Source organism: Podospora bellae-mahoneyi (genome assembly GCF_035222275.1).
Source record: "Podospora bellae-mahoneyi strain CBS 112042 chromosome 1 map unlocalized CBS112042p_1.2, whole genome shotgun sequence".
NCBI lineage: Eukaryota > Fungi > Ascomycota > Sordariomycetes > Sordariales > Podosporaceae > Podospora > Podospora bellae-mahoneyi.
In genome coordinates this window covers 197,081-217,361 of record NW_026946360.1, presented here as the reverse complement: position 1 = coordinate 217,361, position 20,281 = coordinate 197,081, and the positions used below count along the sequence as shown (strand labels likewise).

Below are 20,281 nucleotides of genomic sequence, written 5' to 3'. Positions count from 1 at the left end.
TCCCTAGATACTACCCGAACTGCCAGTCGACGAACAGTGATTCCATGATACCATCAACTTGAATGGACACTAGGAAAGTCTTGGTAGGGCTCAGCAATCGTCGGGTAGAGAAGGCTGATATCTACGCCTCTCTTCACACAACTGATGCATCCGGTGGTGCGTGAAGGGCGGGTCGTTGGCCTCTCAATATTGATTTTGCCACAGTTCTGCTTCTACCGGAATAAGCAACCCATTGCTATGGTAATCGGGGCGCGTAGGGCTGATAACCAATCATGATAGTCATCACCAAATGAAGGGACCTCGATATCAGGTTTACTTGGCGGACCGAGTCACCGAAACTATGTGGCAGTCAGATGAAGAATCCTCCCGCCCTGTGATACAGCAGGGATACCCGGGACATGTGCCATCATGCACTCCTGGCCGGTATGCTGGCCAGTGGCGTAGTCAATCAACGTCGATTGGATATTAAGCGGTGCCCTTCAACATACCTACATGATTGCTACGCTCGATTGGCAAACTGAGTTCGAATGGTTGGCCAATTCGCTGTTCTATTCGACATGCTGGCAGCCTAGGCGCTCACATCTCCCTTTGGATAATGCCTGCCCTGCAGTTTATGTTCGGAATCCAACTTCCTATCTAGGGTGTGGTGTTTCATGAAGAAACTTGCCAATAAGCACGACGCTGAGAGAGCCACCAACAAGCTGAATACTCCATGAAACCCTTTCACATAGGACTCTAGTATCGCATCCTTTGTGGGACCGCTTTGCATGGCGTGGAGTCTCGCCACAAATGACTCTGCATCAACTGCAATGACGAGAGCATCAGCGACTTTCCTTTCCTCAAGTGCTCTCAGCAGCACATTTTGGAACGTTGTGCCGCCCAAGGCAACTCCCAAACACATGCCGAGTGTCCGCATAAACATGAACATGGTGACTGCATACGCGACATCAACTGTCTTGGCCATGGTCTGCGTAGCCACGTTGAGCGCGCTGAGCAAAAGTCCCTGGCCGATGCTGGAAATAAGCAAGATAAAGACAGTGGCTACCACTGAACGGTCTCGGTCCAAGAGGAATAACAGACCATTCCCCAATGTTGTCACTGCCAGCCCACCCCAAACAGCCCATAAAAATGACCCAAACCGTGTAATCATCAGGCCCGTGACGATGCTGGCGGGAAAAAGAATCAGGTTTACCGCCACCATGATGACAGCCACTATTGTCGGGTTTATGGCCTTGATGGACTGGTAATAGAACATGATGTAAAACAGGTGCGAGAAGAGCTTTGACGTTATTAGTGTGGGGCTCTCAGATAGGGGTTCAGGGGTGGGTGACGCACCAGAAATCCATGAACTGTGGTGCAGATGTAAACAAGCACCGCAGACAGGCTGTTAAAGACTGAGACCCTCAAAAATGGGAAAACAGGGACGCGTTTCTCATAAACCACCGTTAGCAACAGGCCAACCGCACCCACGATGATTGGCACAAATGTTTGATAGGAGTTCCACGGAAATTGGATTCCTGCCCAAGTGAGCCCGACCAAGAAGCTTGAGATACTGGCGATGAATAAAACACCACCAGCCCAGTCAACAGCGGCAAGGTTCTCCGCAAAAGTTCTCTTCTTCTCTGGCCTGAGATTGACTGTGAGAGGAACAATCAAGAGCCCAAGAGCGCAGATGGGAAAGTTGATGTAAAAGAGCCACTGGTTTTGTTGTCAGCATTGCTGCCTCGTGAAAATGATCAATTGAAACATACCCTCCATGTTGTGTGCTCAGTAATCACACCGCCAAGGACAGGACCACAGATGGCGCCTAAGCCCCAGGCCAACAAGGTGAAGTTGCCGTATTTTGGTCTCTGCCTGAGAGGCACGATGTCCGACACGATGATGTAGGACATTGTCTGGATGCCCCCGGCCCCAACACCTTGCAAGGTTCGGCCGGCCAGCAGCTGGGTCATGGTGTAGGATGTGCAACATACTACTGTCCCCATGGTAAAGAAAAGAAGCGACACCATGAGCAGCTCACGGCGACCAAAGATGTCAGACACGGCGCCAATGCAGGGAACAAGTGCTGCGTTGGCCAGTAGAAAAGATGTGCCTGTCCAAAAAGTTGCTGCAGACGTACCGCCGAGTTCATGGGCGAGTGTCTGGCCTGCTGTGTCAGTGCCACTGCCATTTTTTGGTCAGGAGAGAGAACAAACAGGCAGTGCTGGAATCAGAATCATCACATCAACCTGACGGACAGTCAGCAAATGCGCAGGGAGATGGCTGCTATGTGCTTACAGCAATGATGAAAGAGATAATGGACAGTGTCAACAGAATCATCCACTCCTGTCTCCCGGCCTTCCATGTGTTTAGCTCTCCCCCCGCCTCTTCGCTGCGTTCGACGCTACTCTGTTGGTCCGTTACGAGATGAGCTGGAGGTTGGCTGGCATCGTGGAGTGATTGCTGTGCCATTTTCATTGAGATCGCTTAGAATCAAAAATCAGTATCAAATCAGACAGGAGGGAGAAGGACACCCAACATCGCCAGCAAAAGAGTGGTTGTCCTTGGCCTTGAAGTTATGTAGGACTGAGGCTGCTTTCTTCCTTGAAGATGCCTCGGCTTGGGTGAAGCTGCCATGATGACCAACAGTTTGCAGTTTACTGCATCTGCCAGATGAGGAAGGTTAACTCGGCAAAATAAATGAAAACACGGCGCAAGATACTTGATTGTCGATTTTGCCCCATCAGAGCTTGCGTGGAACTCGATTCTAACGCTGCGCCCAACCATTCGGTGTCTCTGGAACACACGCGCGTGCAATGCAACAAAGGCGCAGATTCGCATGCAGATGGTCAGATAAGGAACCGCACCCATGAGGCGCAAGGCGGTGGCTAGGAACCCATTGTGTTCGTTATCGGCCTGCGAAAGAGGTGATGTGGTGTGCCCGCTCAACTCAGGAGTATGGGTGGACAAATAATCTATTACGCCACATTAAATGGACCATGAGACACTGGGATGCGGCACAGAATACCTGACACAGTGCCGCATTTACTGTACTGAATGTCTCTCCTGCCGTGTCCTCGCCGTTGTCAACCAACCCCTCAGCCGACCCGACCAGAACCACGGCTGGAGTTGAAGAGATTGGAACACCGGAAATATTGGCCCAGAGGCAAACCAGTACAGACGCTAGATTGCTCGACAAGCTGCTTTTATCTTGAGCGCTCACTAGTTAACCTTTTGGCAACGAGACATCGACATGGCCACGCACAATGTTGCTGTCGCCGTTGACAAACGGGAGTCTATCCCTGGTCCGTCACCGCTCCCACTGTTGGGGAATATTCGAGACATCGATGTCAAAAACACTGTTAGAAGTCTGAATGAGCTCGCTGACTCTTATGGTACGCCGAACTGCTTTTACAATAATGTTTCCCACTGTAGCTGAACCAAACACAGGACCAATCTACCGCTTGAAACTCGGCGTCGCCAATGTCATAATCATTTCCAGCTATGGACTCATCAATGAAGTCTTGTCCCGGAAGGAGTTCATCAAGTATCCCGTTGGGACCGTGATGCGCATGAGAGACGTGATTCATGACAGCCTCATCACCGCCTTCCACCATGAGGAAAACTGGGCGATTGCACATCGCACCTTGGTTCCTGCTTTTGGACCCTTGGCCATCAAACAAATGTTTGGCGGTAAGTTCGGCCGCTGGTTCTCTAGACTCTGCGTGCCATGACTGACAATTGCGACAGAGATGCGTGATATTGGCTCTCAGCTCGTGCAGAAGTGGATTCATTCGGGGCCCACGACTGCTATCGACGTCGCAGCAGATTTGCAAAGTCTTGCGTTGGACACACTTGCGCTGTAGGTCTCTTCTCAGGTCTATTACCCAGGGCTGTTTGCGTGCTAAAACTGGGTCGAGATGTGCGATGGACACACGATTCAACTCTTTGTCTCGAGATGCGGATGAGCCCCACAAGCTTGTCAATGCCTTGAACGGCATATTTTCCGAAGTCACAGTGCGGGCTGCCAGACCAGCGTGGTTTACCAAACTGCAGTGGTCTGCAAATCGCAAGTTCGACGAGAATAACGCTTTTCTACGCAAACTCGCCCACGAGGTGATCAGTCACCGCAGAGCAAACCCATCCCAGAAGAAGGATTTGTTGAATGCCCTAGTGAACGGCAAAGACCCGGCCACAGGTAATTCCTTGACAGATGATTGCATTATAAACAACATGATGGCGTTTCTGATTGCTGGTATGTTTTGTTCCGGTCACTTATGTGTTTTTAGCTTTTATTGATGCTTTTGTGTTGTAGGATCAGAGACAACTGGCAATTTGCTTGCGTTTCTGCTTTACTACCTTATGGCAAACCCAAAGGTATACGCAACGCTACGAGAGGAGATCGATAGGGTGGTGGGTGGTGATCCTTTGGCCCCCGAGCATCTGAACAAGTTGTCGTACACCAAGGCTTGCCTGAGAGAAGCACTTCGGCTGCAACCTACGGTTCCCGTTCTAGCTGTCAAGCCAGTGGATGTAGATGGCCCGATCGTACTGGGACATAAGTGGGAGCTCGACGGGCCGCAGACCATTCTTATTTTGCTTCACCATCTTCATCGAGATGCTTCTGTTTGGGGTGAGAATGCCGAAGACTTTAACCCTGAAAGAATGTTGGACAAGAACTTTGCGAAATTACCACCCAACGCATGGAAGGTTTGTTTACCCCTGAGGCTCTTGCTCTTCAGTATTATCTAACATCGCCGATTCGCTTAGCCATTCGGAAATGGGCAACGATCCTGTATTGGGAATGAATTCGCCTTCCAGGAAGCCACCATTGCCGTTGCACTTCTCTTTCAGAAATTCGACTTCTCATTCGCGGACCCAGAGTACAAACTCACCATCAAACAAGCAGCAAGTATCAAGCCAGCAAACCTCTTTATACACGCCAAACTAAGACCTGGAGTCGATGCTTTGTCGACTACCCAGGGCGTTGTGCACGAGGACACCATCGGAAAACCCGCTCCAGCCACAGATAACGTATTTTCAGGCGTCAATGACCTAAAACCGATCATTGTCTACTACGGCTCCAACATGGGAACATCAATGGAGCTTGCCAATAACCTAGCAAAGTCAGCTATTCAGAGAGGTTTCCAGTGCACAGCAGCGGCTCTTGATGAAGCCACCGGGAGTCTCAGGCCGGGAGTTTTGTCTGTATTCATTAGCTCGTCTTATGACGGACAGCCCACAAGCAACGGGGCCAAGTTCATTGACTGGATCTCAGCATTGAGTCCAAACTCCTTGACGGGCGTTGAATTTGTGGTTTTTGGGTGTGGCAACCGTACGTTTTTGTTTACTGTTTTCCATCATGCGGGCTAACCTAGAGGGAATAGGGGAATGGAGGGACACCTTTCAGCGTATCCCAAATCTTATCTTTGCTCTCTTGGAGAAACACGGTGCGAAATCCATCGCGGCAAAGGGAAGTGCAGATGCTGCCGAGGGCGATGTGCTCGCCCAGTTTGTGACGTGGCAGGCCAGTGACTTTTGGCCGTGTGTTGCGAACCTTCACGGCATCACTCCTGGAACCACAGATGAAGCATTGCGTGTTGCGGTTGTGCATCAAAAACCTACTTTTCAGCCTATTCAGACGGGTGTTAGCGCGATTGTGAAGAAGGTCTACCAGCTTACTGACGATGAAGTTCGACCGAAATACCATCTTGAACTTGAGCTTCCGGAGCGGCACAACTACGAGGTCGGCGGCTATCTCGAGATACTGCCGCGCAACCCCCTGGAGCTTGTCAAAAGAGCGCTCACAGCCTTAGGGCTCAAAGAGGACGATGTACTTGAACTAGAGAGCTCGGCTTCAACCCCGCTACCTACTGGTGTGCCACTCCTGGCAAAAGACCTCCTTTCTCATCATTTGGATCTGAATCAGCCAGCCACTGTTAAGGTATGTTTTTGTTCATGACATCGGCAGCTTGTTTGCTAACGAAAATAGCAACTGGAGCTTCTCAGGGATTGCTGCGAAGTGGCAGAGGACAAGCAGGCCCTAGACTCGATCCTCGAAGAAGGCAACAGAACCAATGTCTTGACTCGTCGTCCGTCTCTCCTTCAGATTCTAGAGGCTGTCAAGATTGGCAACCTTCCCATGTCCGCCCTAATAGGCCTCCTCCCACCACTCAAACCCAGACCTTACTCTATTTCATCCTCGCCATTATCATCGCCGTCAAGATGTACTTTGACTTGGTCTGTCTTGCAGCACCCAGGTCTATCCCATCCTCGGTTTAGTCAAATCATCACTTACGGCCTCGCTTCCAACTTCCTGTCTGCGCTCAAAGAAGGAGATACGTTGTCCGTTACAGTGAAACCCAGTCATGCCGCATTTCGGCCTGTTTTTTATGGGCCTGGAGCAACACCCGTGATCATGGTTTGTGCTGGTGCAGGCCTTGCTCCTTTCAGGGGATTCTTGCAACACAGATTTGAGCTGTTGAGGCAGGGTTCAGTGCTTGAGACCAAAATGCCACCTGCCATGCTCTTTGTTGGCTGTCGGTCCCCTGCTGACAAAATCTACGCGGATACCTTGAGAGAGTGGGCTTTGGCTGCGAGAGTCAACATTTTCTACGCTTTCTCCCAAAACACGGAGAATACAGAAAGTGCAGGGTGCAAGTATGTTCAGGATAGACTTTGGCTGGAGCGAGTTCGGGTGATGGACCTGTGGGAACAGGGAGCAAGAATGTATGTTTGTGGCAGCAGGCTTGTGAACGAGGGTGTGAAGGATGTACTCAAGAGGATGTATGTTGAGAGTGTGCAGAAGCAGAAGGGCCAAGATCTTACGGAGGCGCAGGTTGAAGAGTGGTGGGCGAGTACAAGAAGGCACAGGTATGCGGTTGATATATTCTAGGCTGGATGTGAATATAGAATCTTTGTGCTTTATTCACCCAAGCAAGCAGAGTATGCATCAAGCGAGATTCGCTAGGTAGAGTTACACAATATTGCTTAATAGGTAGGTATCATTTTAGTGCTCTTTGGGGGGACTTTTGCCATGGCTTTCAGTCACTTTCAACTGGATATCCTCCGCTGTCATACCTTGTGTACTTGCGTTGATAGCCCAAGACTGTCCTGGATAACATCAAAGACAATAGAAGTTTGAGCTGGGTCAAAGTCCTGGAGTCCACAAGTCACCTGAGACTCTCATATTCTCCTTGAATCAGCAAGTGTTAATTACCATGGAGTTTCATTAATTGATACCTACCTAGGTAGTTCAGTTTTGCCCCTTTGAGCCGCTCTTAGAACACGAATCCATTCAAGGTACCTCACACAGTGCGCCTGTTCCGCTCAATTTGGTGTGGGTTGTGATGGCGTCTGATAAGCGCCTAGGTTAGGTGCCACTTAATGATCACCCACAAGCAACGCAGAAGGTAGATCGTACCACGCGTTCCGCCTATAAAGATGCCAAGGGGGCACTGAGGTTGTAGACCCCAATTACCTAGCCCTGTGTGCCCTCTTGGCGCACGGATCACATCGGTTCGCCAATCATAGACATTTGTGATATTACCTGGCAACAACGCTGTTCACATTCAATAAAAGGTCTGACTTCCAAGACGTTGATGTTGTGCCACAGTGCGGCCTGAGAAGGATTCTCGGATTACGGCACCAGAAAGCCCTGCTCAGATTGGGCCATGTTACGGGATTGGTCATGTAGTCGTCATCAGTTTTCAGCTCGAAAACATTCTTCTCGTTCATGTTGTGACACGCTCAACTGCAACAAACTTCTTGATGCACGCCCATCACGCCCCGCAAGGTATTTTCGTTGTTTCAACCGCCCCTTGTGCCGCAAAATGCCGCCATTAATGTGACAGTAAATGGGGCCCGTCGAAGGACCCTCCTTATGCCGCTGTAAGCTGGATGAGAGGGACGTAACAGTGTGGTTTTGTACGCTTCGAGAAGGCACAGCTGGATTTTCCTGTTTATTTGCGGGATCGAAGAAGAAGCAAAGACTTGGCAGGAGTAGAGTGCAGACACACTTTAGAGTGTGTCTCTTGCCGGCTTTTTTACATATGGAAGGCAAAGAAACGGTTGATATCAGGAGTGCGTGACGCCCAGGTTGGGATTACTCTTCTGCCACTTTGAAGCAGTCACCAGCAATCGTGATGGAATCTCCGAACGGAGGGCAATCCCCTTTGGCAGCGGCTATTGCTGCTCTGCCATCGTGTGCTGTAAGCAGAGGCCCTTCCCTTCCTTTGAACCAATCGTCAAGACACTGACTTGCAGCTAGTTGGCCTGCATCCAAGCAGCCATGGCAAACTCGACTTGCTCACCGCTCGATAACGCCTGCCGGTGTACCAATGCAGCTTACAACGCTCAAGTTAGCCAATGTGTGCTTGGAAGCTGCACAATCAGGGAAGGGCTCAGTGAGACTTCTGTTCGCACAGTCTGTGATGACACGAGATTCTGACAATAAAACAGCAACCCGAAATATTACGGCCGGTATCTGCGGCGTTGAGCCTTATGTCGACCATTCCGCCAAAGGAATCTTCATCGCCTTCACTGCCTTGACCACAATCTTTGTCGGCCTTCGGTTTCTTGCGAGACAGGCGAGAAATGTTCACGTCTGGTGGGATGACGTTATGAGCTTCGTGGGAGTCGTAAGTGTTGGGTTAATAATGTGCGGACGTATGCGCTGACATGTAGCAAACAGGCTTCCGTGATTGCTCTTCTCGGAATCATGATGAACTGTGAGTCTGGATTTCTCACCTCATTTCATTGTATTTTACTGACTCTTCCTCACGAAAAGTATATGAAATCGGCATGGGGTCCGATATGTGGTCCATCAAACATGAAAATATCACACGAATCTTCTTGTTGATGTGGGTGGCCATGTTTCTCTATGGTGTGGCCAGGACAGTTTCCAGAGTGTCCATTATGCTGTTTTATTTCCGCATCTTTGAGAACACCCCTGGCCGCCGTCTCAGAATTGCAGTTCTGGTTCTGGATGTCATCAGCTGCTTTGCTCTGATCCTGCTGGTCCTCTTTCCGTGCCGCCCCATCAGTCACTTTTGGGACCGCTGGGATGGCGAGCACGAAGGGACCTGTCTTGACTTTTACGGCGAGGCAGTTGGCATCGGTATCAAGGACATCATAGTCGATGTTATTATCATTGCACTTCCTCTGCCTTACATTTCCAAGTTGAACTTGAATCGCAAGAAGAAGATCATGAGTTGCATCTTGTTTTCTGTTGGACTTTGGTAAGCCAGCTTATGTTAAGTCTCGTACGAGTCTGTGCTAATTATTCCCAGCGTTGTTATTGTCAGTGCCGGCCGAATTGCTGTCGTGGACAAATTTGTTCACTCAACGAATCCCACTGGTAAGTTGCTGCATTATGACCCCTGAAACCGCTTGCAATCTAACATGTCATTCCAAAGTTGATATGATGGATCTTGCAATCCTCTCTGTCATTGAACTCTCACTCGGTATCATCTGTGCTTGTCTCCCGAGTGTAAAGCCACTGCTTAACTCTCAATACATTCCGTTCTTAAAGTCCACCAGGGCTACCAAGGACTCCGCAACGCCAAAATACTACCCGGAGTTCAGGAGTGGAAATTCAGGGCAATCTGGTGGCACTAGCCAAAAGAAGATACGCGTCACGTACTCCACGACTGTGACTGATGGCAACAGCGCATATAGAGACGAGAGTCCCTTGGTGATGCATCCGCATGGTCCGTATGTCCAACTAGAGAATATGGAATCTAGACTGGGAACACCAAGGGCAATGAATGATGGGAGACACCATCAAGACCCGGGTGTGATGGCGCCGAGGGGAGCTTATATGGCGTGATCGGTGTGAGGGTTAAGGCTGTATTACTAGCTTCTTTTTGTATTACAAAGCTATAGTGAAATTGTGAAAATGGTCATTTTGTCTCTTGTATGTCTGACCATGACATGGACTGAGTAGGTAGTCTTCAGGACCGTGTTCGAATGCAAGAATGCCACATGTCTGTTGTCAGATAAGTACGAAACCTTGGGTACTCTCACCCGGTGCCAGCTCGGTACGTAATTCAGCGCTGCGCAGCTGCTGCGCCGCTTCTGAGTGTATAAGAGGGCCCGTTCCCAGCTCCTAAATATCTGCAACCCTCAACCCCCATGCTCCTCACTCCATACCATGCTGTCGCAACCAAACCCCAAGGTGTTCAAGATCCTTTGTCTTCATGGCATTGGAACTAACTGTGAGGTATGCTTTTCGATATTGTCATTGTGTTGTGGATGCCATGTCGCCCAAGGCTAACAACCTGGAATCGTTCAGATCTTGAAGCTCCAAACAGGTAATTGAAGTCCCATGTTTCTGCGACACCCGCGCTGACTGATTCATGGCATAGCTTCCCTCCGCCAACATTTACCGTCAGGATGCACATATGACTGGTATCCAGGACTCCATCCTAGCCCGCCTGCGCCTGGTATCAGAGAGGCGTTCGGAACCAGTCATCAGTGTTTCTCCTACTTTGATGGCTCAGCAAAAGGGGGTATGGAGGCAGTGGATAAACTGGCTGATCATCTTCTCGCCCATGGCCCCTATGATGCAATTCTTGCTTTCTCGATGGGTGGCGCGTTGGCCGCAACCCTCTTGCTCCGACCAGACCAGCAAGATCCTCAAGTCCGAGAAGCTAAGAGCAAGATCAAGAGTGTCGTTTTTCTTTCCAGTATCATGCCATCGGGCTGGGATGAATTGGAAAGCGGGAGAGTTACCTTTTTGAAGGCGAACAGGGTATCCGAGGAAAACAAGATTGCAATCCCTACTGTCCACGCTTGGAGCAACAAGGACGTGCATTACCCTGGGATGGCGAAGCAAGTTATGAATATGTGTAAACAGGAGACCAGGGTGGAGGTGAAACATAGTGCTGGTCACGGAATTCCCAGTGTCCAGGGGGAAGCGTCCGACCTAGCAAGGGCCATAACGCACATGTTAGAGAGACTTTGAGAGGGTGTAGAAACAATTACTGGGAACAGCATAGCATACCTATTCACCCTCGATATTTATACTGATATATGGAGCTGTTCAGCCATCAGCCACCCCTTTCCAACCCAATCATCGCAGTGACAGTTCTGAGGGACCTGACTTATCTGGAAGGTTGCGATAATGGTTTTACATATGCCATGTTTCCGGACACTAAACGAACACCATTCAACGGTTATCATACTGTCTCAGCAGTACCCATGATGGCTTCTCTACTTGAACGTTCCTTTTTTGCGGGCTGTTCTACAACAAGATGCCGACAAAGTGGCTGGACAGGTTGAGGCAGACTTCGAAGCTCCCACGGCAGAGGAATGTGAGAACAACTACGAGAAGCTCTCGGCGGCGCTATTTTATAGACTCCTTAAGCCTCGGATCCCTTTATAGGCCTTAATTAACCTTCTAACCTTTCCTTCGACCCTAGTGCGGCCGGTCCTTCCTTCCTAACCGCGTAGGATGCCGTTAGTAACGCGCCTTTTGTTTCCTAAGGTAGTTAAAACGCGTAACGCTATTTATATTTAATCCCCTTTATACCTTCTAACCTTATAGTGTAGTATATAAGACGTCGATTACTTACGTCGAAGGTATAGGTTCGTAACCTATTAAGGTTCTATACTTAAATTTATAAATATTATTTATAAATTTAGGTATTATTTTTTTAATTACCCCGCTAATAAGACACGGTGTTAGTTGATCTTTGTTGTTTCGTTCACAGCCCGCTGACACAATTAGTTACCGATTTGATGTCTCCAGGGATGAGACCCTGTCCAACAGACAAACCTTTGCGTTTATCACACCTGGTATACCAGATGGGATCAATGTGGATACAAAGGGCAATGTTTACGTGGGCTGTGCAGATGGCGTGCAAGTTTATAGTCCATCAGGGAAGTTGATTGCAAAGATATTCCTGGGCAAGGGAGTGGCCAACTTTCAGTTCGCGGGGAAGGGAAGGATGGTGCTGTTGGCGGAGACGGAGTTGTACTTTGTGGGCGGGTTGAAAGCAGAGGGTGCTTTTCTGGGGAGGTTGTATTAGTCGGTGTCCGATGTGGACGAGACGTGATGCGGGAGAGCACAGCGGTAGTGAGGCTGGGGTGTTGCCTGATGAGGAGTTATCATTCGATAGTAACTCTTCTGCTTTGACCGTATTTCAATGATACTCTCCTGTTATTGCACCATGTGCAGCTGTAGTGAGATCAACCCCCTTTTCCCCTTTTTTCGCAAACCCTGGGGGTTCAGGGTGGTACCGTATGATATCCGTCATTCACAATCACAACAAAAACCCGATTGTGTTTGCCGGCACGAGCTCATAATAGTGTTGCACTCTAAATCCTTCTCATCCTCTTTCGGTCAACGGATGGAGAGTGTTCCCCGCATCCTACAGTTTTGATAGCCGCCATATTAACTCCCATCCTTTGTCGGAGTTGGCTATGGCATGCCGTCTCTACTGTTGGTGTGCTTTCTTGATTCCAATGAGCGATCTAGATGCAGAACGTTGGAGTATTTAGAGGGCGGAAGGGGTGGAGAAGATTGGAACGTTTCTGACCACCTTGAATAGGGCACTTTTGGATTGAAAATAACCTGAAGCTCAAACAGCATGAAGCCACAACTTCTGGGACTTTTGGCTTGGTTCTTCATGCCTGAGGTGCTGGCCCATAGTAAGCTCAACCCTCCACAGCCTAACACGAACGAGTTGTCCTGACAGTCCAGACACGATGGGCATCCTCCTCGTCAACCAAACCGCCACCCCGGAATGGCTCTACGTCCGCGACGTCATGGGTCCCAACTACGAAGACGAGATCTTTCCCTGGGGCCAATACCACAAGACCATACCCCAGATGGACGTCCACCATCCGGACATCACCTGCGGCAGGAAGGCCTTTGCTGCTGCGGCCAACACCTCCACGGCTGATGTCATTGCGGGAAGTGAAGTCGGGTTCCGAGTCAGCTGGGATACCTACGGGCCTGGCGGGGAGTTTTACCATAGAGGGCCCGCACAGATTTACCTATCGAGGGCACCCGGGGACGATGTTGAGAACTATCGTGGGGATGGGGATTGGTTCAAGATTGCGGTTGCGGGGCCGAAGGACAATAATTCTTGGTTGTTGTCGGGGGAGGGCGATGTGAGTTATCATGGATGATCATTCAGACCCCCATCTCTTCATGGTGTGGATGGGACTGACAGGGGGAAACAGTTCAACTTTAGCATCCCGCTGACGACGCCACCGGGGAAGTATCTCATGAGGATCGAACAGTTCTGGCCGACGGACTTGTACAACTACAGCCAGTGGTTTGTCAACTGTGCTCATGTCAATATTATGGGCGAGGGCGGTGGGAGTCCAGCCGGCTTTGCAAGGTTTCCGGGGACGTATGAGATTGATGATCCAGGTGAGTTACCTCCTTGAAGACTCCGGTTCGGAGAGAGATGCTTGCATCTTGCTAACGAGACGAAAGGGATTCGGCTTCCTGGGAATCAGATGGTCCTTGGATCCGTCAAAGTGGAGGATATGAGGTTGCTTGAGTACAAGCCTCCCGGGCCTGCTGTGTGGGCTGGCTGAGTGAAAAACATGGTGTGGGATGGCAGGCAGAAACTTTTGAAGAGTTGATATTCCACGGCAAGCGTTGTGGTCATAACATACAAGCCGACGAAAAATGAGTAGAGCTTTGCGTCAGCCAAAAAACGAGGAGCAATGATGTACTGTTGATACATGTGTCCGATTCGGATCAGCCTGCATCTGTTTCGCTTCTCAATGCCGCAATACACCTCAGCCACTGTCGCCACGGGAATCAAGTGGTGTGTTTCGGAGTTGAACCTCGAAGCTGCTACATCGCGCATTCCCTACCTGAGGTGATGGGAGTACGTACTCGAGGGTCACTGGATCCCCATCTTCAACTGGCGCTTGCAGGTGCCATGTGGCAGTGAATTGTTCACCCAACTGATAGGGCCGACAGACTTTTCGAGTAGTGTGATACCTAGCAAGCTCGGCCACGGCACAGACTATGTTCCTTCACGCCTTGACTGACGTTTTTACACTGGAATAGATGTTGGGTTTTTCTATACCTAAAGTTCCCAACCCCATCGCTACACGACACCAATACCAGACCACACCCGCACGGGCCTTCAGCTATGTACTCAGGAATCATGGCAATCTTTCCCTCGACAAAGAGGCCCATTAAGCCGAGCGTCACAACTGACAAGGAAGTGGCCTTAGCTCAACAGCAAACCCAGTGGTCAGAAGAGATGGTGTGCCACCAACCCCCCCGAAGACACCCTCTTCGGCCTTGTTGGTCATGACCAACTTCCCGAGAAGCACCGCGCCTCCTTCCTCCCCAACGATCTCATCCTCTTTAAGTACGGCCTCACTCGCTCACTCGCCATGCCCGAGATCGAGCATTGCGACAACGATGAAGACGATGCGTCGTTCAGAGGACTCACGCCAACCTGCCATTGGTGCAAGTTTACGCGTCATTCTAACGCCATAGTTGGACTCTTCATCCACATACCTGCTCTCGCCGTCTTTATCGGCTGGACAGGGGGCCCCTCCAACCAACCCGTTCTTTCGGTAACTTGGAGCCTCCCCTTTTTGTGGCTCTTTACGATATTCGTGTGTTTCAGTAACTACGAAGTTCCTCTGGCAGGAGATTTATTGCGGAAAAAGAGAACGGTACTCACCCGTTCGACATCGTGACAGGGCCAATGTCCCCTAGGCGGCAGTGGAAGACATGGTTCCGAGAACTTTGCGGGTCGTGGCTGAGGTTCTGTTTTGCGTTGTCGCTGCAACGTCAAATGAAGAAGCTCGGGGTGCCCTTTTGGAAGCAAGGCCCCAGACGGGATATCCTTCTCAAGCATGGCGGGATTACACTGAGGTTGGAAAAAGGCACCGGAGTTTTGTAGTAGCTGGGGAAGACTGGGAGAGTGGATGAATGAAATACATGAAGTATATATGGATTCTGTCAGGGCGGATGCCGCGGCGAAAGCTTGTCTTGAGTTGGAGAAGAAGAGAGCGTTGGTGCCTGACCAGACTTTTACATGCTAGGGATGAAGAGATGTTGAGTCTGGCGAGAAAGAAACCAATGCTTATCGGGTCGATGAGCTGCGGAAGGACGCGGACAAGTTCACGTGGCTCACTTGGCTGGCAACGCACCACGTTGGAGATCGGAGCCTCTGCCGCCCCTTAAACTCTTGGGGAGTTTTGCGCCGGAAAAGGTGACGTACAGACATGATCAGGTTTTAGCACGAATTATCAGTATTTATTTGCTCAAAAAACTGTGACCGTGATATCGAGCTTTTGGAGCTGAGGGAGCTGTTGGCGAAAGACAAGGGTCAGGTACCACCTTTTGACCCACACCTTGTTTGGACCCACCGCGGGCCGCTGACAGCAAGCAGCATTTTCTCCACAATTCCGCCTTTGTTTCCCAGGAACATCAACGAGAAAGCAACGGCACTTCTCGGCAGTCGCGACGTGCCACTTCTTTTCTTGATTGCGATCAAGAGATAGACTCCGACATCCTCTTTCACGTTCGTTGCCAGGCTCTGGCAATAATGGCTTTCCCGTCCTACAAGCGGTCGCTTGATTCCTTCAATCCTGAGGCTTCCTCACCCAGACCGCCTCACCGCCGAAAACTGAACAATTCCAGGTCCACAGCGACCTCCACCATCGCAAACCTCGGCCTTGTTCCAGACTTCAACCCCACGCAAGCACTACAGCAGAAACCGCACAGCTGCTTGAAGCACCATACGGGACCCGACCTTATATCCCCTCTTTCTGACGAGCTCCTTCTGCGCATCCTCTCTTCTCTCTCACTGAACCAGCTCCTCGGCGTTTCTCCCGTTTCCCGCCGATTTTATACCCTCGCCTGCGACTCGCAGTTGTGGAAGAATTTGTACTACCATCGCTTTGTGCTGCCTAGAGCCCGACTCATACCAGGCTTCGGCCCACACCTGGGTGGGAATCATAGCAAGAACACATTCGGTCGAGGCTGCAGGTGGGGAACAGGACACCGAGCCTGCGGGAATGACCTCGATATAGATTTGAAGGTCAATAACGCGGGAGATCCCATTACCGGCAGTAGCGGCCAGAATGAAGATGCCGAGGACGAAGAAGAGGAGGGGGTGCAGGACTGGCTGGAGGGGGGTATAACACCGCCTGAGGACCACGATGACGACGTGCGAAGCGACGGCGTACAGGAAGACCCGCTGCTGTACTACGCACCCGATGAGGACAGACCGAACAGGACAATGGATTGGAAGAGACAATACCGAATACGCCACAACTGGGCGAAGGGCAAATGTAAGGCTGTTGAGCTTCGTCTAAGCGGAGGACAGGAAACAGTGAACACCCCACGTCATGAAGAACGTTTCAACGAGCATCAACGCTCGAGAAAAGGACAGAGGAGTTTCATAAAGGCAGTTCAGGGTATTGCAGTCAGTGCAGATAGCCGATATCTGCGCGCATGGGATCTCAGGAGCCGCAAACTGTTGGGACATGTAGGGTTGGTGGAGGTCCCAGAAGTTGACGGGGACGCCCACAGCACTGCACCAAGCTGCATGGCCATCGATGAGGCAAAGCTCGTAGATGGACTGCTGGACATTGCGCTGGGGTTCACCGACGGGAGCTTTGGGGTGTGGAGGCTATCTGTCAAGGACGGCCGCTTGAAGCGACGATACCGACACGAAAAGTCCAGCAATGGCGAGCTGATTGAGATGGCGTACTCGCACCCGTACCTGATCACAGCTACCGGGGCGGTTTTGGTATCGTTATACACCTTTGGTAACTCCACGGCTGGACCCTGTGATAAAACCATGGTGTTACCGCCGCCGTCTCTACTAACATCGCTAGACTCGCACACGTGTCAGGCACCTCTCTCCTTCTCCATCCGGAAAACGAACTCTTCAGTCATCGCATCAATTGCATATACGGTGACTACCCACATCGGCTGGTCTTTTGGCGTTCAGGATCTCCACATTTCACCTCCTATTCAAGATGATCCAGCCTCGATGCCAGAAATCACAACTACGCCCATCGCTCACACTCTCCCGCTTCTCCTGTTCCGTCGCCCGGTCAACTGGATTGAGTATATACCCAGGCCAGGTCATGATTCCCGCGAGCCCGCCGAATCAAGCGTATATGAACCTCCCTTCACACCGCCCATGACTCCCCGGTCTAGAGTCATGGACCCTGGCCGCTTATCCCCTCACTTCAGCTTCTCCCCTCGCGAGTGTGGGCCGAAAGCCTTGTGCTACAACCACCCTTACCTCGTTGCGACCCTGCCCGACAACACTTTATCCCACTTTCTGTGCCGGTCTGGCCCGTCCTCCTTGACGGTCACCTCTGGTCATCGGCTATGGGGGCACACGTCTGGAATCAGCCAAGGTCAGGTCAACTGCCGCGGTAAGGCTGTCAGTGTGGGCTCTCGAGGTGAGGAGATGCGCGTGTGGGCTTTGGAAGGTGCCACGTCGAGGGCGAGCAATGTTATGAGTGTGGAGATACGGCCGGAGAGGGTCCCGGGGCGGGACAACGGGACGAGCCGGTACTATGACCCAATTGATGTTGCAGAAGAGCGGGATCTGGTTGGGTTTGATGATGAGATGATTGTTGTTTGGAAGCAGAACAGAGGCCGGGGAGAGAGCCTGGTGATTTACGACTTTACTTGAAAGGGGACGCATGCCTGTGTGGGTACTCGACTGCATTGAGGCGAGGCTGGCGTCTGTTGTAACGTCGCGTGACAGAGAGGAGCCTCAATCACCTCGGACCCTCCATAAGTCCTACCGCGATCTGGACAACCCGCAGGACTGTGCTGCCGCATAGAAATGCAAATCCGTTGGGTAGTGCCGGGCGCTGCTCTGCAGAAATCAGACACATGCACCGCATGCACTGCGTTCCAACCATCAGTGCCTATGCGCAGTTCTGCCTCATTGGACACGGCCTGACGAGGCTGGCGGATTGAGGGACACCAACAGAGAAGGCATTATATCATGTCGGTGTCTTACACCGCATTCCTCAATATGGAAACCGGCAATAACATGGCAAGGCGGAGCCTCAACTTCTGTTTCGGCATTCCCTTCGACGGACCGCGCTGTCTGCCTACAGCGTTTACCTGCAGGGTGCTGGGATTCTGGACCTCTACATGGTTGTCGAATCATGGACGACGGCTGCCTAGTGTGAGGACGCGTCGTTGATGGTTCATTGACTCAACCTGCGAGGGGGCAAACCGGAAGCTGTGGAATTGACGAATGGGAAGGGCAAATCGGGTCCGGGGAGGCGTACTGGAATTGGAAGTATGGGTGTGGGCATTGGGGAGTGAATGTGGGTATCACTGGAATTGTGTGTCCGTCATCATTTGTCGTCCAAGGTACATGAAGAGATGGGATGCGTGTGTACATATTGGAAGCGTGAAGGACAGAGGAGGGATGTGTGCACAAATGGGCGTTATCATAATAGGATCCACACTTTGTGGCAATAGCGCCACAGATTACAAATTCGCGGGCAGGGCGAGGCAAGGTCCAGGGCCGGAGTTGATTTGATGTATTCGTAAAGAGGTTCACAATGGTAACTCGACAGAGGGGGGGCAATAGCCCTCGCGGCCGTCCAGAGGCGGTGGCTCGTGTGTGCCAATCGCACTGGGAAATTATAAGATGGCATTTTCCTCGTCCTACTTCAGTGCACCTGATTGTGTTCATTGATCTCAACCCATTGAAACCAACCTGCTCAAATTGGCCGGTTGCCGACTGGGAAAGTGAGACAAGACGTCGTAAAATTCGACACGTGTGAACGAGCAAATAACGTGCATGTGCTACAGCGATATGAAAGGTGAAGATGGCAACGCTCAACCGCAGGGCAGTTTCGCGTGGAATTCCACATCGGGTTGGTAGGCAGTCACCGACCGACATTGTGCTTTTGACCACACGCGACGACTCACACTCACCTCGGACCCATGTTCATCATATCCGTACTTTGGCGTTTCTCGCTCAGCCCTACTTACTTCCGATGCCTCCGTCTTATGAGGGTCTCCCACGTAGGTGAGTTACGTGGACAAACCACCGACAGACCTTGTTTCGGACCTCCGTTTTCCTTTTTGCAATCTTCCACTCCGTTTCCTTCCTTGGACCTGGGCCCGGCCCTCAAAGAAACCTGATATTTCGAAACATCTAACTCTGCCGAAAATCTTGGATTTTGTTGATGCTTGAAGGAACACCCGGGACCTGCCCTGCCCTTGCCTGTCTGCTTCCCGCGGGGTTGCGTTGCGGCGGCAGTGTTACTCAGATGACGTTCTCCCGGATAATAAGCGCTCCTTATCTGCGGTCTTCCTTGTTATCGCCGATGCGCCAAAAAAGAAAAAGAGGTGTGGTGGATGATGTTCCCCTCAAGTGGTGCCCGTGATCGCAATCACCAAGAAGGTGGGTGTGCACAGGTGAAACATGACGGCATCACCAGGTTGGGCCATTCTCGACACCGTCACCCCCGCCCCCCGTTCTGGCCGTTCGGATGACACACATTTCGAATGGAAAGGGGGGTAAAAGGTAGGTAGGCGTGGTTGAGCTTGTCCTCAGATCAGGTGACCAGCGCTTCATCTGAAACCTTGCTTGCTCTCTGCGCAGAATGCTGCAGAAAAGGTAGTTCGTCTGGCATCTCCCGAGCTCTGGGAACATAAGATGTACAGGGGTAAGACTTACAGTTCCCTGCGTGCAGGGGGCCACGAGTGGGATCGTGGAGTCACAGGGTGAGATATGATAGGTTCACACCCTCTTGTTTCGAACCGTTCTCCAGAACAGGTTGGCTCAGGTGAAGATTATGCGTGCGGGATTCGTAGACCACTCATGCCTATCAATCTGAATACGGGAATGGACTGAAGGACCGCTTCTGAGAAGGCTTGGAATCCGAGCGCTCGTGACTGAGACAGCACAGGTGGTTGGCCAGCTGTGCGGTGGTGGTGGTGGTGGTGGTGGTGGTGGTAGCTGTTGTTGATATTGAGATCAGATATTCCTATACCATGCACTTCTCAACACGCGTCGTGTTGTGTGTAGTGACACAGATGGGCGGCCACTCAAAAAAAGCGACATACTATCATCAGGCTTCTTCGTGGTTTGTGTCGTTCTTCATTCTCGGATCATGTCAGGTACCCGAGAGGGCCTTGGTCAATCGGACAGCCGCGGACCTTGTCTGAGCTGGGCTTGCAGTGCATCAACACCACCTCATTCTGCAGGGCATTATGCACCGCCAGTTTTCCACGACTGGCTGTTAGCAAGTTAACTGGCGGGTTGAAACCGGACGAGGCTGTCTGGCCCCGAGTGATACTGCGCAGCGG

At 51.1% G+C, this 20,281-nt stretch overlaps 7 protein-coding genes across 7 annotated transcripts; 6 read left to right on the top strand and 1 right to left on the bottom strand.

Annotated features, from left to right (window-relative positions):
• Nucleotides 1–517: 517 nt before the first annotated feature.
• QC761_500370 (uncharacterized protein) lies at nucleotides 518–2,887 on the bottom strand. Its single transcript, XM_062879285.1, has 5 exons — nucleotides 2,278–2,887; nucleotides 2,196–2,228; nucleotides 1,752–2,141; nucleotides 1,336–1,698; nucleotides 518–1,279 (listed from the first exon to the last, which is right to left on the bottom strand). Exons 1-5 carry the CDS (start codon nucleotides 2,455–2,457, stop codon nucleotides 569–571), a joined length of 1,677 nt encoding a protein of 558 aa, XP_062736033.1. The 5' UTR covers nucleotides 2,458–2,887; the 3' UTR covers nucleotides 518–568.
• Nucleotides 2,888–2,952: 65 nt separating this feature from the next.
• Nucleotides 2,953–3,845, top strand: QC761_0025350 (uncharacterized protein; the record flags this gene model as incomplete). Its single annotated transcript, XM_062872159.1, has 3 exons — nucleotides 2,953–3,374; nucleotides 3,430–3,672; nucleotides 3,730–3,845. The coding sequence occupies exons 1-3, from the start codon at nucleotides 3,233–3,235 to the stop codon at nucleotides 3,843–3,845; spliced, it is 501 nt and encodes a 166-aa protein (XP_062736032.1). The 5' UTR covers nucleotides 2,953–3,232.
• Nucleotides 3,846–3,906: 61 nt separating this feature from the next.
• QC761_0025340 (uncharacterized protein) lies at nucleotides 3,907–6,261 on the top strand (the record flags this gene model as incomplete). The annotated part of the gene is given in 6 exon segments (XM_062872158.1): nucleotides 3,907–4,177; nucleotides 4,295–4,689; nucleotides 4,750–5,314; nucleotides 5,367–5,923; nucleotides 5,972–6,123; nucleotides 6,138–6,261. The coding sequence occupies 6 exon segments, from the start codon at nucleotides 3,907–3,909 to the stop codon at nucleotides 6,259–6,261; spliced, it is 2,064 nt and encodes a 687-aa protein (XP_062736031.1).
• A 229-nt stretch (nucleotides 6,262–6,490) lies between these two features.
• QC761_0025330 (uncharacterized protein) lies at nucleotides 6,491–6,949 on the top strand (the record flags this gene model as incomplete). The annotated part of the gene is made up of 2 exons (XM_062872157.1): nucleotides 6,491–6,852; nucleotides 6,892–6,949. 2 exons carry the CDS (start codon nucleotides 6,491–6,493, stop codon nucleotides 6,947–6,949), a joined length of 420 nt encoding a protein of 139 aa, XP_062736030.1.
• Nucleotides 6,950–7,684: 735 nt separating this feature from the next.
• QC761_0025320 (uncharacterized protein) lies at nucleotides 7,685–11,034 on the top strand. Its single transcript, XM_062872156.1, has 9 exons — nucleotides 7,685–7,749; nucleotides 7,784–8,189; nucleotides 8,249–8,384; nucleotides 8,440–8,618; nucleotides 8,672–8,708; nucleotides 8,768–9,218; nucleotides 9,270–9,337; nucleotides 9,396–9,689; nucleotides 10,347–11,034. Exons 2-9 carry the CDS (start codon nucleotides 8,124–8,126, stop codon nucleotides 10,943–10,945), a joined length of 1,830 nt encoding a protein of 609 aa, XP_062736029.1. The 5' UTR covers nucleotides 7,685–7,749; nucleotides 7,784–8,123; the 3' UTR covers nucleotides 10,946–11,034.
• A 1,334-nt stretch (nucleotides 11,035–12,368) lies between these two features.
• Nucleotides 12,369–13,779, top strand: QC761_122150 (uncharacterized protein). Its single transcript, XM_062875477.1, has 4 exons — nucleotides 12,369–12,633; nucleotides 12,686–13,098; nucleotides 13,171–13,363; nucleotides 13,430–13,779. Exons 1-4 carry the CDS (start codon nucleotides 12,573–12,575, stop codon nucleotides 13,531–13,533), a joined length of 771 nt encoding a protein of 256 aa, XP_062736028.1. The 5' UTR covers nucleotides 12,369–12,572; the 3' UTR covers nucleotides 13,534–13,779.
• Nucleotides 13,780–15,518: 1,739 nt separating this feature from the next.
• QC761_122140 (uncharacterized protein) lies at nucleotides 15,519–17,630 on the top strand (the record flags this gene model as incomplete). Its single annotated transcript, XM_062875476.1, has 1 exon — nucleotides 15,519–17,630. The coding sequence occupies one exon, from the start codon at nucleotides 15,519–15,521 to the stop codon at nucleotides 17,628–17,630; it is 2,112 nt and encodes a 703-aa protein (XP_062736027.1).
• Between the last annotated feature and the right edge of the window lie 2,651 nt (nucleotides 17,631–20,281).